The sequence below is a fragment of the Sinocyclocheilus rhinocerous genome, unplaced genomic scaffold, assembly GCF_001515625.1.
Source record: "Sinocyclocheilus rhinocerous isolate Xijiao unplaced genomic scaffold, SAMN03320098_v1.1 scaffold783, whole genome shotgun sequence".
NCBI classification, from domain to species: domain Eukaryota; kingdom Metazoa; phylum Chordata; class Actinopteri; order Cypriniformes; family Cyprinidae; genus Sinocyclocheilus; species Sinocyclocheilus rhinocerous.
Window position 1 is genome coordinate 22,624 of NW_015654936.1, and position 17,233 is coordinate 39,856.

General features: G+C 36.0%; 1 protein-coding gene across 1 annotated transcript in view; it reads left to right on the forward strand.

Annotated features, from left to right (window-relative positions):
- Window positions 1-1,951: 1,951 nt before the first annotated feature.
- LOC107717813 (SITS-binding protein-like) overlaps window positions 1,952-17,233 on the forward strand; it is a 33,956-nt gene continuing 18,674 nt past the window's right edge. The window contains exons 1-3 of the mRNA XM_016524682.1: window positions 1,952-2,005; window positions 3,732-3,903; window positions 16,751-16,958. Of these exons, the coding sequence (XP_016380168.1) occupies window positions 1,952-2,005; window positions 3,732-3,903; window positions 16,751-16,958 (434 nt within the window). The remainder of the gene's footprint in view (window positions 2,006-3,731; window positions 3,904-16,750; window positions 16,959-17,233) is intronic.

The following is a 17,233-nucleotide window of genomic DNA, read 5'->3' on the forward strand; positions in this document are numbered from 1 at the left end:
AGACTACTGAAGTTATGTGTCTTGTGATGTTAAACATTTCTACATAAAGATTTTTGTTGAAATTCTCAGTTCATGTATTTTTGTTTTGCATTATTTTGAGCAGATAGTGAAGACGTAACTGATTACATTTAATCTGGATTATGTAATCAGATTCCAAAAATTGAGTACACCTAATTGGATTATATTACATTTTAAAGTGATCATAATCAGATTACTGTTACTTTTATAGATTACATGATTACATATTATTCATAAAATGGCAGTGAACTAGTCATCATTGATTCACCATATATTTTTTTTTTATCTTTTCTAAAGTTTTCTTCACAACAATCCTACCGTGTCATCCAATTTAGCTTTGACTATATTCACAAATGTTGTGTATATAAATTTGCCAACCATGCTATGCTATGCAATTAGACCATGTATGAAACAATACTTACTACACAATACTTACGTCACTAAACACGGGTGATGTATAGCTGTGAAACACTATTTCTCAAATCCAGTGACCTTCAGTAATGGATCTGGAAGTCAGGACAAAAATGTTTCAAACCTGGAAGACTTTGGGCATGTAATGTCATTGTTAATTTCATGTTTAATAATGTTTGTTCATGCAGGCCTTTCCATTTGTGTGTGTGTGTGTGTGTGTGTGTGTGTCAGCCAAACCCCTAAAATATTTACTTGGAACTTTAAAACAAGTTAGGTAAAAAGTAATCTACTAAATGGTAGTCATAATACATTACCTAAAATGAATAACCTATATTATCTACAATTTTCATAATGTAATCTGTAATCAGTAATAGACTAAAATGTTTTAAGTAATCTACCAAGCAATGCATACACGGTATAAATGGGGTATACGGTAACTCTCATTTTATTTGGATCTATTAAACTGTTCAAAATGACATTAAAAATGGTATTCATATAGACGCTTAGATTACACACACTTATATACATCAGTTAACATTTTTTGAATAAAAATACATTTTGATTATAGAAATTGTAAAAAATGTTGGTGTACAGTTACTATGCCAGTAAGTGTGTAATATGTTATTAATATTTCTTTATAAAATATTCAGAAAAACAGTTTTGTCTGTTTGTATTTGAAAAACATTTGTCCACCAAAGCTATGGGGTGAAACATGTGGCAAGACAAAAATAAATAAATAAAAATAGAGAGGAGTCCATAAAATATTTTTATTTAATTATAAATCTTTATATTTGTATTTAAATAATAATAATAAAAATGTTTTCATTATGTACATTTTTTTAAATTGTCAAGAACGGCATAAATGTTTTTGAATTAAACACAAAGAGTAAGCGTGTCTGTTTTAAACTAAAAGATTTTTCCCCTATCATCCCGGACATTTTATTTGTCATTGACCCAAACAAAGACGCACAAAATACAATAAAAACACACAATATAACATACGTGGTATAGTACAATACAGTTTAGGAATACAATTGTACAATACACAAACGACGCAATGCACAAGTATGAGGCGTTATTATTTAGATAGCTAGTGCAAGTGTAATATGCAACTTTGCACGTTAAACAGAAATTTCAGCTTGGAATATTAGATCAAAAGATCAAATATTACATCATATTAGATCAAAATGTAGTTTGCGAATAACACATTTAAAAATAAAGGTTACAAAAGGGTGTTTTTGCAGTGATGCCATCGAAGAACCATATTTGGTTCCCCAAAGAACCTTTCAGTGAACAGTTCCTAAAAGAACCATTTTGAAGAACATTTTAAAAAATCTAAAGAAATCTTTTTCTACTATTAAAAAAAAAACCTTTTCTGCATTTGAAAGGTTCCATGTTCAGGTTCTTTATAGAACCATTGATGCCAATAAAGAGCCTTTATTTTTAAGAGTGAAGAGTTCCCGCACCTGCTTAAACAGCTACAGGACGCTGAAACATTATTGTGCGCAGGGTTGATGCATGTATGGTAGTCGTTCGCTCTGCACGCGCATCTCCAATTGCCAAGCGCGTGCGCTCAGTGAGAATGAGTGATTCACCGTACACTGCGCCCTGTACGGCTCCTGACCGGGGGCCCCGGTAATCGCAAAGCTCGCTTAATCACTTTCTCTCGTACCTTTCTGAAGAAGCAGTATGGAGTTACGTCACAGCAGCGCGCAAGAGTGCAGGCCAAGCAAATAAGCCGCTGTGGAGCTATTTGTAGGCATTGCTGCCAAACCCGGGTAAGGCTGCTCACTCTTCTGCGATCAATGCTTTAAACCTGCTACAGCACTGGAAGCAGCATGCATTCTTTTTTTCGATTTATTCTGGAATGATTGTGTTTGGAGAACTTGACCTGGATCCGTTGATGACCGGCGGCCGGTGCGCGCAACAACGCAATTAGATCCAATTCAAAACTTCACGTTCAGACAATCCAACTCTTTAAAATAACAAATCACCGTATTTGTTTCAAGAACCATGTAGAACTTTTATTCAAATTTATTCAAGAACCATAGCAAGAACCAACAAAACTGTGTATGGTGTGAACATTTCTCGCACAGGAACCAAATAGTCGCAGCTAGCACAATTGGCTAATATTTATAATATACAAATCAATAAGTGACAACGTTGACGTGTTTGTTTTGCCAGTGAGGATCCTAAAGGTAGTCGCTATAGTCGCCGTGGTTACCGCTAAGCGAACGCGATTTTTGTTCGCTAGGGTTTATTTATCGCTCGATGAAAATACTCGACTTTTTTTTTTTTTGTGGTTACTGAAATGTTTGAAATCCTAACTGAAACATAGCCCTATAAAATATAAAGGCTACTTCATATTTTTGTTTTGGCTTCCTTTGGGGGCTTCAAGTCCTAATTAAGTAGGCTATATGCAAATGATTATTTAAAGGTTTCTTGTTTCAGAAGGATAAACATTTTAACATCTGAATGGCTCTTTGCTTGCATTTAACTTATCATTAACTTATCATTATTTAATTAGTGGTTTTTATTTGACTTTAAATAGTCTTCATTTTTATGTGGTCATATTCGTAAAAACAGATTTACTTTGCATTCGTACCTGCCAAAAAAGTTTTTAAAGCAGGGTTTGAAGTTCACCAGACTAAAAAAGCCACAAAGATACATTTCACAGATTTCCAATAAGACAAGGTCTTCTTTGTTCAGCAAGCACCTAATGCAGTTCGGAAGTTTTCGAGTTTAATCCCTTCCTTTCCCACATTTCCTACCTCAGTAATGTTCTGTTGTGTGTTATTTTAGATTTAAGCCTAAGAACTCTTTGTTCAGTCCAATACTTTGACTTATAGCTATTCTGCACCTGTTTTCATGTGTTATGAGAGCCAAAATAATTCTTAGCTGGATGTCCAGATTTTGGACACTAATGAAAACGTTATGCAATCTATATGAAAAAAAACTAAATCAATGACTGTATATTTAGTCCTTTAACTAGCAAGAAATTATGTACCTATGGTATAGATGGACAACAACAATACAGTTTGCGGATAGTCACCCTCTTTCTTTCTCAGGACTGTTTCTCCATGGTGAATATTTCGTGGTACGGAGGTGCCAGTGTCCATGCACGAATTCTTAGCTGGATGTCCAGATTTTGGACACTAATGAAAACGTTATGCAATCTATATGAAAAAAACTAAATCAATGACTGTATATTTAGTCCTTTAACTAGCAAGAAATTATCTACCTATGGTATAGATGGACAACAACAATACAGTTTGCGGATAGTCACCCTCTTTCTTTCTCAGGACTGTTTCTCCATGGTGAATATTTCGTGGTACGGAGGTGCCAGTGTCCATGCACCCAACTGGCCGATAAACGATGCCAACATTTCCATGCAGCCCTTCACAGTCAGCGACCTTAGGGACAACCCTTCTGGCTTCGGATCAGTTTTAGAACGCTACTTCCTGGGATCCTCAGGTAAGCAAAGAGGAGCTCTGCGTCTCTAACTGTGACCCCCTTAGCCAAATTTGGCCACCCTGCCCTTTCACACTTTGTTGACCAGTCCAAACATGCATTCACTTGTGACTATGTACATAATTCTAAACTGCCTCGGGCCTGAGATCACGGGGCTCTACTGTACATAGAGAGCGTAACACAATACGGATGGTTTCTTCTGCTTGCTGAAAGATTGCAAAACAAAGGACATCGGACTTGAGTCTGAACCCATTGGTATGTGTCAGCAGATGCCTGATGTTTATATCGAGAGTTAATTAAGCAAACAATCTCAGGCAGATTTAAATAACCATTGTGTTTATGTCTGGCTGTTAGTTTTATTCGAGGCACGGTGGGAGATGTTTATGGACAGATGCGTAGTGGATTCAAACATTATCCAAACCACTCCAAATGTTCAACAGTTTAGACTTGCAGTAGTTATTGTGAAATAAGTCTACTACATGAAAATATGTGCAATCAAATTTAAATTTTCCCCCCAGATTTATAATATTAATTAACTAAATATTCATATTCACTCTATATATTTAATAAGTTTTTAGATCCTTATTTGGCAATTCATTGAGCATGTTTTTAACCCTTATATGTGTTCTGGGTCAGTTTAACCCAAACACATTTTGAGTTGTCAGAAATACTGGTAAACCTAGTTAAAAATATATATTTTGTTATGGCAGACCTTTTTATTCAAAGAAATGTATGCTGTGTTGAAGGTGTACATTTTTAAGAAGTTTAAAATGTACATTTTACTGGGAATCAAACCCATGATCTTAGCTAACGCCATGCTTTATTGTTTGATGTTTCAGGAAAACAGGGGGAAAAAAACATTTAAAAATATATTTAAAATACATTAAAAAAATACATTTTTGTGAAAAGGCTTAAAAAGTTGATAAAACGTTTTATTTGTTTACTTTTTTGAATGTTAAAGGTTTACTGTTTTAACCTGTTTTTTTTCATAGTGTGATTTTAGGTGAATCTTGTTGAATCCAATTACAGTTTAACTTGTATTATGCTACAGCATTGTAAAATAATAATAAACTATGCAGTCCCAGAGCAAAGTTTATTTTATTGTATAATGTTCAATTCATGATGAAATTACTATTGTGAAGAATTTTAAAAAAAAATAGTTTGAATCAGTTTAACAAATCCTTTTGTCTGAATGAATTCACTGAAGCTGGCAAAGAGTGAATCTGTCTTGAAATGCAGCATATTTTGAGTATTTACGTGAAGTATTTAATGAAACTTAAAGCAGTGGTTATTGATATGCAAATTTACTTCCAGAAATATTATTTGACCATACAGCAGAAACCAGAACCGCCTTCGACCTCTAGTATAGCAATGTGTCAATCCCTTTAGCTGGAAAAAGCCATAAAATTCAAGCTTCCCAGAAGCATGCATCATTGACATGTGAAGGAAGTTTGAAACCACTGAGACTCTTCCTAGAATTGACCATCTGGCTAAATGTGGTATTCTAAGAATCTGGAAGGTCAGGGAGGTGACGAAGAGCTTACTATTGTGAAGAATTTAAAAAAAAAATAGTTTGAATCAGTTTAACAAATCCTTTTGTCTGAATGAATTCACTGAATCTGGCAAAGAGTGAATCTGTCTTGAAATGCAGCATATTTTGAGTATTTACGTGAAGTATTTAATGAAACTTAAAGCAGTGGTTATTGATATGCAAATTTACTTCCAGAAATATTATTTGACCATACAGCAGAAACCAGAACCGCCTTCGACCTCTAGTATAGCAATGTGTCAATCCCTTTAGCTGGAAAAAGCCATAAAATTCAAGCTTCCCAGAAGCATGCATCATTGACATGTGAAGGAAGTTTGAAACCACTGAGACTCTTCCTAGAATTGACCATCTGGCTAAATGTGGTATTCTAAGAATCTGGAAGGTCAGGGAGGTGACGAAGAGCTCCTCAGAAGACCTTCAGATTACCTGTGTAAAGATGGGAGGTCCTGTCAAAATCCATCACTACAGCACTTCATCAATCACTTTCAAACGAGTTCACAAACTTGCGGTCTGTGAAGTGCTTTGGACCATGAGTTGACCAAAAATCTAAACCTAACAATTGTAATTGACAAAGAAAATCAACAGTGAGTTGATTAATTAACCAGCTTTGAACAATGAATTATATGATTCACTCATTTAGATTCATTAGCTAAAAGTAACAATGTCTACTTCATTTCAGTGAAACAAGCAGCAGTCTAACCATATTATGGATCTGTAGCTCAAGACAGGATCGGATGTCAAATGGGACCACCAAATGAGATTTGGAGTAAATGTTGGTCTGTAATTTTTTAATGTTTTAATGTTTAAAAATAGCTCAAATGTGCTGCATTTAGAGCATGCATTCTGACACATTGCATTGAGGTGCTTATGTGGGCAGTGCGAGTTTGAATCTCATGTTATTTAAAATTGCCTCTTTTTGTCCTATCACATCATAATTTACCAGTAAAAAGGCAGAGGGGCCAACACATTTAATAGGATTTTATTTTTTATTTTTTGCATACATGTCATACCAGATGTACTAGAGCATTTGGCGTATATTTAAATTGCACAAGCATTGTACGAAGTGTTGTATTATGTGTGAGCAGGGTTTGAAATTAACACCCGCCAACCCGCCAAATGCGGGTAAAAATCAGCTGTGGCGGGTAACGCTGTCAAATCACTAGCCAATTTGGCGGGTTACTTTTCATAAGTTATGTTCACTCATTAATTTCTTTGGGAAGTTCATGCAAGCCAAATCTGCGCAGGTTTAGCGCAAATACTGAACTCGTGAGACATCATGACATTATCGAGTATATTGCAAAAAACAAACAAAACACACCTACAGAGGCACGCATACGCGACGTGATGAAGTCTGGTTAGACCAACACAGGCTTTAGTGCGCGTGCGGATTTATAGTGCGCTCTTTCACTGCATGACTCAGTCTATTAATATGCATTAAGAATGATCACATAATTCAAGATGAGGGGGCAGAAAATGAATATATTTATATAAATTCATATAGTTAATCAATATCACAGGAAGAGTGCCGTTTTTTCTTTAAAAAATCCATTAACACGTGTAAATACATCCAAATGCCACTTCATATGGAACTTCTGCAAAGATTAATTTTATTGATAATGATTTCATTTGTTTAGTAACAGCCTAAATGTCTTATTATTATAATTGACTGATTAAATGTAAGAATTTTACTTAAAATATGATGCACACTTTTAGAAAAAAATGGCTTTATAAAGGTAAAAATGTCCATAAAAGGTAAAAATCTATTTAAACTTATTGGAAAAGCTTAATTTCTATCACTGCTGTGAACTGACCACACAAAATATGAAATATATCAAAAACTTTAGGAGTCAGCTGTCCACAGTATCCTTAAGATATCAGCACAATCCACTGTGGGTTTTTTTCCGTATATAATAAATAATTTGTGCCTCAGAGCGTGCAGATGAAATGTAACAAACTCATTCACGTTATCTTGCTTTTGGAGGCTGATGCCTGCTGTTTGGTAGTGCAGTCGTGTAAGAAAGTTCTGCGAGGTAATTATACCCAACCACTTTGACAACAGAATTTGGCTCAGGTATTTCGTAATGACCAAAACATTTCAGGTGCAGTCGGTCCGCTGCTTAGTCCAGTTATGCTGCCCCATTATGCAAAGTCAAGTGACTTTTTTTGATGTGCATCAAGGAATTTATTTGGTAAATGTGCTTCCATCATAGTTTTGTGCATGTTTTCTTATCAAATAAAAAATATCCACCTCAGTGCATAAGTTTTAGTTATAGTATTTTGTAGTGGTTCCAGTCTGGAGCTTGCAGATAGCTGCTGCTAAAAACAAAACATGAAACAAACAAAACAACAGTATTTCAGTGGATTTAGGTACATAGTAGCAGTTTCACTCAGGAGCTAAAAAAAAAAAAAAAACGGGTGTTTTAGTGGATTCCAATAGTACTTTGAAGCCACTGGTACTCACATTCAAAGTGCAAACATAGCACTATTTGGGCCCCAAAAGCATGTCGGACGAACTTTGACATTTTATATGTTCAGTAAATGGTTAATATATGTTCACCAAAATGAGTAATACAACATTGTAACACATAGTAAGGTTTCTTAACACATTTGACAATAAACTAACACTACCACTCAGACTCAAAGTGCAAATGTAGCACTTTTTGGGCCCCAAAAGCATATCGGACTGACTTTGACTTTTTATATGTTCAATAAATGGTTAATATATGTTTAATAAAATGAGTAACACAACATTGTAACGCATTACTTTTAGTAATTAAGTTTCTTATCACATTTGACAATAAGCTGACACTAGTACTCATACTCAGTGTGCAAACGTAGCACTTTTTGGGCCCCAAAAGCATGTCAGACTGGGTTTGACATTTTATATATTGAGTAACTGGTTAATATACGTTCACCAAAATGAGTAACACAACATTGTAACACATAGTTAAGTTTCTTAACACATTTGACAATAAGCTGCCGCTAGTACTCGCACTCAAAGTGCAAACGAAGCATGTTTTTGGGCCCAAGAAGTGTTTTGGACCAGCTTTGACATTTTATATGTTCAGTAAATGGTTAATATGTTCACCAAAGGGACGTTGCGATGACCCCTCGTGCTTCGGACCAGCAGGCGTGCCATGCGAAGCTTGTGTGGGTGGGCAGCTGGTCTCTAAACATGGTTACCGCTCAGAGCCGAGACACTCTAACACTCTCACAGCACCTTGTCACCCGTGCTCAATCCAGCAATTAATAACCCTATTTACTCAACACAGTCACGCTGCTTTTTTTGTACGGCCGCATTGTTTGCGCCCGCATTGGTGTCTTCCAAGTTTGCATGTGAGCTTTCGGCAGCTGAAAGGTGAAAGCGGTAATCTGCGTCCCAGACAGCTGAACAGAATTAGATTAAAGCGAAAGGGCATGCCATCAGCTAAGGACATAATATTCGTCATGTGACATAAACAAAGGACTTTTATGATTTCCTAGATCATTGTTTGGCCCACTGTGTGTTATGTAACTCCATGAGCAGTTTAACCAAAATGATCGCATGATTTTAATCCCTTTTCCACCTTGCTAAAGGACGGCCTTGATTTTGTAGAGACCTCTCAAACCCCTCCCTAATTGGCTCACTTTTAAGACAGAAATGTTGCGCTTCCTGCCAATGCAGCTGTCCCGGGTTGCCAAGTAACCGCAGACATATCGTGGTATATAATGCCCAGTGGCATAACAATGACAATCATGTTGGCTCAGATTCGTAAGGCGACCCAGCAGCTGCCTGTGGCCACGGCTCTCGGCTGCTATTGGTCGGCGGTGTGTTGATAATGGACATAATTGTTTTTCCTGAGTCGCCGCTGTGCAGCCAAATGGCGTGTTGTTGCGCAGGCCTGTAAAACGAGCCCCCGGCGACCCACCCGGGGCAAATCCAAAGGTAAACTTTTCAGCATTGTATATTTACATTTAGGCCTTGAAATCGGATAGAGGTTTTAAAAAGATTGGTGATATGGAGCTTCAGTCATGCGACGTCTGTCAAATAGCTTTGTCCACTTTGTTGATGAGAGACATTATTGAAGTATCCAGGCAAGTTGTGTCCTTTACTGGGTTCGCTGACAATTGTGTCTGGTCCAACATGATGACTGAAAGAAACATAAAGAGACTGAGACATATTTAGATTTTGATGGTTTCCAAGTAATGATGTCCCCCTTTGTCTATGTTAGCTATATGCACCAACAACAGCAACAAAAAAACAATTAAAGTTTTCATTTAGCAAAATAAACAAATAAATAAATAAATAAAGTTTATTTAATAATGAATTCATTAATCAAATTTATTTAATTACCAAAGCTGTAAATAGACACGGACACAATCAAAGCATCAAATAATTTAAATTTCATTCTGTCTGTCAATTATTTTGGCTTTCCAAAACTATTGTGGACGAAATCAAAATACATTTTTGACATAATACTGTAAATTCGGTTGCTCAAATTTTGTCAGCAATATAGAGTTTTATAATTCATTATCTTCTTGTCGATCCACCAGTTCACATTTACAACTGCGGGTTTTCTGCGTAAAAATAAGGGTAGTTTTTGGCTTTGGTCTAAACCAGGGGTGGAGAACGTCGGTCCTGGAGAGCCGCAGCCCTGCAGAGTTTTGCTTCAACCCGCACACATACCAAAATATGATGAAAAAATATGGACACACAGGAGTGTGAACACTTAAAAGTGTGAGTGATATTTTTTTTTCACATAATAATGTCATAATAACGAGATGTTATGTCCTTAAAACAATTACATATTGATATTATGTCATAAAATATGTTTTACCCATTACAATGGCTTACTATATTTTTTAAATCATAGATATATAACAACATTACGTGAGTGAGGTGATTATCTGTAATTTTGGAATTTGTATTTGGCAAATCAAAATCAGACATTTGCAAATGATACAATAAAACAGTTTGAACTTAAAACTTGGCCTGCCTCAGTGTTTAAATCTTGACCACACTGCTCAATAAAATCACACTGAGTCTAGCATTACAAAAAAAGCATGCAACAGTTATTTTTAGTTTGAAAATGGTACAAAATAGGGCTCAATCTCAAGCTTTGAGTTTTGTGGGTGGTTGCTACTGTAGACCTTTTCTAACAAAAGTCAAAAGACACCAATTCAAGTCTTTAGATATTGCCATACCTGTCAACATTTGGGTACCAAAATACGGGGAAAGGGGGTAGGGTATGGGGGCGGAGTCAAAAGTAACCATTTTTATATTATATTATATTATATTTATTTTTATATTAATTTAAACAATTATTATCAAACAATTATATTCATTTAGTAACATAAATATAAATATAGAGTTTTATAATTCATTATCTTCTTGTCGATCCACCAGTTCACATTTACAACTGCGGGTTTTCTGCGTAAAAATAAGGGTAGTTTTTGGCTTTGGTCTAAACCAGGGGTGGAGATATAGCCGTTTCCCCGGCAACCGCAGTAAACAAAGCAGCGCAGCACCTGACTTTGAAACGTGCAGCACTCATATTTAGTCAATTAAACCATAGACTTTTGAAGTGTAAGCTATATCGCAATTTACATGTATATTTAGTTTTTTTTCACTGGAGCACCACCTGAGTCTTCTCCTCCCATTTCTACCAGTGATCATTGTTTCCTTCCCACGGTACTACCTGCGCAGATATCAATGGCATCACTGGGCTGTAGGTTGCCAAGTTGAGGGGACAAATGGGTTGAAATTTGTATGCGTTGATCGTGTGAGAAAGATGCGTTTCATACAAGATCTGGCAACTGGACAACCTTGGAATTTGTTGTCGTGATTATTCATATAATGAGGTTTACCGAAAGCGAATGTAGCAAACATATAAAATACGCCCGGTGGGATTTTTAAAAAATATATATAGAAAGATTAAAAATACGGGAGAAATACGGGAAAATATTTAAATGGGATGGTAGCGGGATATAATGGTAAAATACAGGAGAATCCCGGGAAAAACGGGAGGGTTGACAGGTATGGATATTGCTCAACTTTCTCCCTCAATGTAAGTCAATGGGAATTTTAATCGTATTTATTTTCTGCCAAGCCAATGCCGTATCACTAACCTTCAGTATGAGCAATAGTAATAGTGATGCATGACCTGGAAAACACCACTAATGAACAGTTGTGTGACACGTGAGCCTGAAGTCATGTAGATTGGCGATCAAAGTTCATTTTTTGTATCCGTCCAGAGTCGGACGCTTTGAGTTTCACCCTTCAAACGCTCTGAGGCCCCATTCTTAAGGTGTGTATAACATGGGTTCTGCACAGAGGCGAATAAATAACTGTCATTTGCTGACGTTTAAGAGACTTTCGGCTTGAGTTATGAGCAAGGTGGACGCTCTACAGAAGCTGAAAAAGAGGGTGAGCCGTCTATTATTTTTAGAATAATTCCCCACGGTAACTACTACCAGCTTTCCTGAAATATTTTCCACTCTGTCTTTAAAGCAAAGATGAATAACAGCATCCCATCTCACTTTTTTCGCCTAATATGGACTGGATGAGAGCAGAGAGTGGAACAATTTTCGAACAATAAATGCATGATTTGCAGAAATGCTTAGTGCTATTTCATATAAATAACAACAGAGTACCGTATAACTTGATACAAGGAAAAATACGCAAAGGAGAAAACAATTGAAAACAACTGAACAGTAGTTCTAAGAGGTTTCAGTCGTTACTTTGTCTTCCAATTGGCTAGTCAGAGTTGTGAATTCTCTCCTATTTGCGCATTCAAATAAATTTTTTGTATGTTTGGATGGGATTAGTTAAACTGATACTCTCATTTTTCTACTTAAAGTGATAGTCATGATAATTCTGTTATCATTACTCACCCTCATGTCATTCCGAGTTTTTCTACTGTTTTTGTCCATTCAATGAAAGTCAATGGGGTCCAAATCAACATTAGACTCCTCTGATTTTCATTGTAAGGAAAAACAAAACACTGATTTTTTTTTTTAATTAGTTTGTGTTCCACGGTAGAAAGAAAGTCATACAGGTTTGGAACGCCATGACAGAATTTTTATTTTTGGCATGAACTGGTCCTACATATGCATATGTAAAACATATGCATAATCTTATGGTTAACAGTTTGGCTTGTTTCCTTCACTTGGCAGAGTCTACAGCAGGTGCGATATTTAGTAGATGTTACACCCTTACACACTATTATTTATAAACGCTAGCCACGACAGCAGCCTTAATTTCTCTCCAAGTCTAATCTGCAGTGATAAATCGAGGGAAATGGTGAAGTTTGCCAAATAATCTATCTTATTTAAGAGAAGTTTCTCAAAATAAAAGGGAAAAGGAAACTAACGAGACAACGAGAACAACATTTCATTGTTTTGTCGACTGCATTCATCAAGTCATCAAACAAACATTTTTTTATTTTCCTTAATTTTTGATAAATATAAGTTTACCGACATCTACAAACTTGCATTCATTCCCAAACTAGGTTCTCTGTACTGAGTGACAGCTGATTTTGGCAAGCCTAAAATCTATTCTAGCATTTTTCTTTTTAAGAAACTTTGACTACTTAATTTTGGTTCATATAATGTTTATTGTTAGATAATTTAATATTTTGGCATGTGTGTGGGGTGGCATGTTAGATAAGGGTTAGTTATACCCAGTCTGGGAGAGCAGAAGGTTTATAGGTTATGAGTTGACAGTGTCTGTTCACAGTAAGTCCACAGCAAAAACATATTTTTCTAATGTTATGCAGAATCCCCCACAATAATTACAAATGTATACCAAATTTTTATACATGCAAATTTGTTTTGGAATCTAAATGGTCAAAAATGTGTTTTACATAATGCACAATTTTACATGCTATGTCTAACTGTTAAGCTGAGGCATCTAGTTTGTCAACATGATCAAAACCTTGCTGAAAAACTTGTACACAATCTACTACATGCCTTCTGTCATATGAATGATAGTTTATACTGTTTCTAGCGAGTAAAAGACCTTTTAATATACTGTAACTGTAAAAACATCCCCCCTCAGGTCATGTTTTGTCTTTGTGCTGTAAATTCTTGCTGAAAGTAAATGGAAGACCTTTTATATTGTGTAATATTTCAAGATGAACACTTATTGGATTGAAGCAACTTTGAAGTAAGGTTTACTTGATTATACGTACATAAATTTTTGATGAAAATCATGTTAAAATGTGAGTATCAAATATGATCCATCAGGCTTTTTGAGGAACATTTATTTGTTCATCTCTCAATCATCAATGTATTGCATTGAATTAAATGTTTTAAAACTATAGAGCTTTGATCATAAAACTGAGCATTTAAATACAATCTTACTAAGCCATGTTGGGAGATATAGAGTGACAACTGATATTTCTATGCATTTTATGTAAGCATCTGCTATTCTGAAAGATCTCATTGAAGTACAAGCTATCAGAATTTCATCTTACTTTTTGGCCCTATAAATATCAGCATCTGCACCAAATAGCATTTTTGCTCAGTTTGGACCTCTGTTTTTTTCCCCTCAAGTTTGACCTCCATATTCTCACTATATCATGCTATATGAGCCATAAAATCCTGATGTATCAAATTTGATACTCAACAAAAACAAATGCAAGCTTCTTTTGTAATATTCTGGCTAAAGCTTCACCAAACTGCCAGTTTTTGGTTTGTTATTTCGTATGTCATTTTTACAGGGTTAAAGGGATAGTTCACCCATAAATGAAAATTCTGTCATTAATTACTCACCCTCATGTCGTTCCAAACCTGTAAGACCTCCGTTCATCTTGAGAACACAAATTAAGATCATTTTGATGAAATCCGAGCTTTCTGACCCTCCATAGACAGCAACGCAACTACTACGTTCAAGACCCAGAAAGGTAGTAAGGACATTGTTAAAATAGTGCCACACATGCGTCGTGGTACTCTCATGAATGCGTATTGAAGACTGACACAGAAGAGAAGAAATTGTTGAATAAAGTCATTATTTTTGTTTTCTTTGTAGCTTCATAAAATTATGGTTGAACCACTGATGTCACATGGACTATTTTAACTATGTCCTTACTACGTTTCTGGGTTTTGAACGTGTCAGCTACGCAGCTGTCTATGCAGTGTCAGAAAGCTCTCGGATTTCATCAAAAATATCTGAATTTAATAATAATTTATGCATTTAGAAGACGCTTTTATCCAAAGCGACTTACACTGCATTCAGGCTATACATTTTTTACCAGTATGTGTGTTCCCTGGGAATCGAACCCACAACCTTTTGTGCTGCTAACACAATGCTCTACCACTGAGCCACAGGAACCTATATATATCTTTATATGTAAGGTCTTAAGGGTTTGGAACGACATGAGGGTGAGTAATTAAAGGGGTCATATGACATTGCTAAAAAATAACATTATTCTGTGTATTTGGTGTAATGAAATGTGTTCATGTGGTTTAAGGTTAAATAAAATTTTTTGGGTGAACTATCCCTTTAATGTCATCATTGCTGGTGCTGTTCTACAGAGAACCACGAAACAGTGGCAATTATCGTTGAGTTTAAAGACAGTTGAAAAAAGGTGAATATCAGTAAAAATGACAAAATCAAACTGATTATCAGCATATTTCTTTTGAACTACATCATATCTGAATAATAAAAAATGACCTAACTTCTGAAACGATGCACTGCTCATTGCTGGAAAACTTTTCCAAAGATGTATTGTTTCATTTTAAAATCTAATTTTAAAGTCGTGGTGTGAGTTTGGGTGAGATGAGGGGCATTCAGACGGACGGTGCTGTGTGCGTCTACACTGGGGTACATTGACATGGTGGTGAAATCCGAGAAGCAGGAGGAATTCCAGGGAGGGCAGCTACATCTGCGCACACCATTATCTGCTCCACATAATCTCAACTTTTCAGGTGCAGAAAGACATCAGAAGCAGCCCTCATATACCACCCACCTTCTGAAGAAGCTTTGAAAATTTAAAGATTCAATTATAAATCCCAGTGTTTCCTGTTCCAAACGTCCCAGTCTTGGAATTTCCATGATACAGTACATCAGGCTGTAAAGGCTGCTTTACTGGGGCAGGTCGAAAGATGGTATTTGGTTTCATTCATGCTGTGTCTGCCATTCACACAGAGTCACGAATGCAGTTACAGGAGTTAACGTGTGATCTGAAATCACCTGACGGCTCAGCAGTGTCAGCTTCATTGACTGAACTGTTCACCATGTTATTTCCGATTACAGCTATTTCGTATTTCCTATTGAAACAGGAAGACATGCGCTACCATTCAAAGGTTTTTTTTTTCTTTTTAAATGAAACGAATACTCTTATTCAGCAAGGCTGCATTAAATTGATCAAAAGTGACATTAAAGACATTTAGGGCCAAATTTACTAAACAGGGCAAATTAGCGTTAGAGTGCTTTAAGACATGCTTTTTTGGGGTGTTAAATAATGCCGCAAATACCAGTGAATTGACGAGTGCAAATCTTAGTAAATCGCATTGCGTGATTCATTTAAATACTCTCCTCCCATAAATTTACCAATCGAAAGGGAAACTCCTACAAATGCATATTCAGTAAGGTGAGTCGCAAAAATTACTTTTTTTTTTTTACCTGACAGTAGTTTTTTAAGCCAAATGAGGGTTTGCACTGGTGCAAGCTGATAGTAAATCTGATTTTAAATGGATGCTGTTCTTTTAAACTTTCTATTCATAAAAGAACCATCAGCATATTAGAATGATTTCTGAAGGATCGTGTGATACAGAATACTAGCATAATAATGCTGAAAATTCAGCTTTGAATCAATGAATAAATTACAAAAATAAAAAATTTTGACAAGGGGTGTAACGGTACACATATTCGTACCATTATAAAAGCATTACAAATTCTGCCATCTTAAAGCTTGGAATAACCAAGACATTTTTTAAAACTACGATTGTATTTGTCTGAAAGAAGAAAGTCAATGATGGCTTTATGGTGAGTGAGGTTGATGGGGTAATTATCATTTCTGCGTGAACTGTCCCCTTAATTTGATTAATTAATTGTCAGTAGATCAACTGCAGAACTTTCCACTCCCATTTATGCTTTTATGGGATTGTGCTCTCATGCTAATTTGGCCATATATCTGCTAAAAGTTATTTTTGTCAACTTTTAGGTGTACACTAGCCTATAAACGACCTCACAGTTAGCAGACATGGACTAAAAGCCACAAAACTTCAGTCTTGATTTATCTGGGGATTTAAAATTTGCAAACCTGACCATTAGTAACCCAATGTTGTTGTGTTTTGTTTTGTTTTTTTTCCCCAAAGGTGTGTCAGTTCTAGTGGCCCCGAACATCCCGCTTCACGTAGGAATGGAGAGCAGACAGCAGTTCTGTTTGCAGACGCCGCCCAGTATGGAGCGCATGCCGCTGCAGTACACCGTGTGTGTTGGACACAACATTCGAGCCGTCCATCAGGAGTCAATGCAGCAGCTCTCCACAGCCAGACGAGAGCTGCCAAACATGGATGTCTTACGGTACAACAACGTTACAAACCCTTTCCCCTTTTTTATTGTTATCATTCATTGTTATCTTTATCTTTGCATTTATCGGGATGCATAACATTTTTCGCAATTATTAGTGCTTGATGATTATCAGTACCTGTCCGATATTAGAAGCAGAGGCACACCTTTTTTAAGCGTCACTTTTTCTAGGTGTCAAAAGAGTTAAAAAGTGATTCATCAATTTTAATGTACATTAAATTGATTTCTGATTCACTTTCAATTGTAGATTGAATGAGGGTACCTTCGTG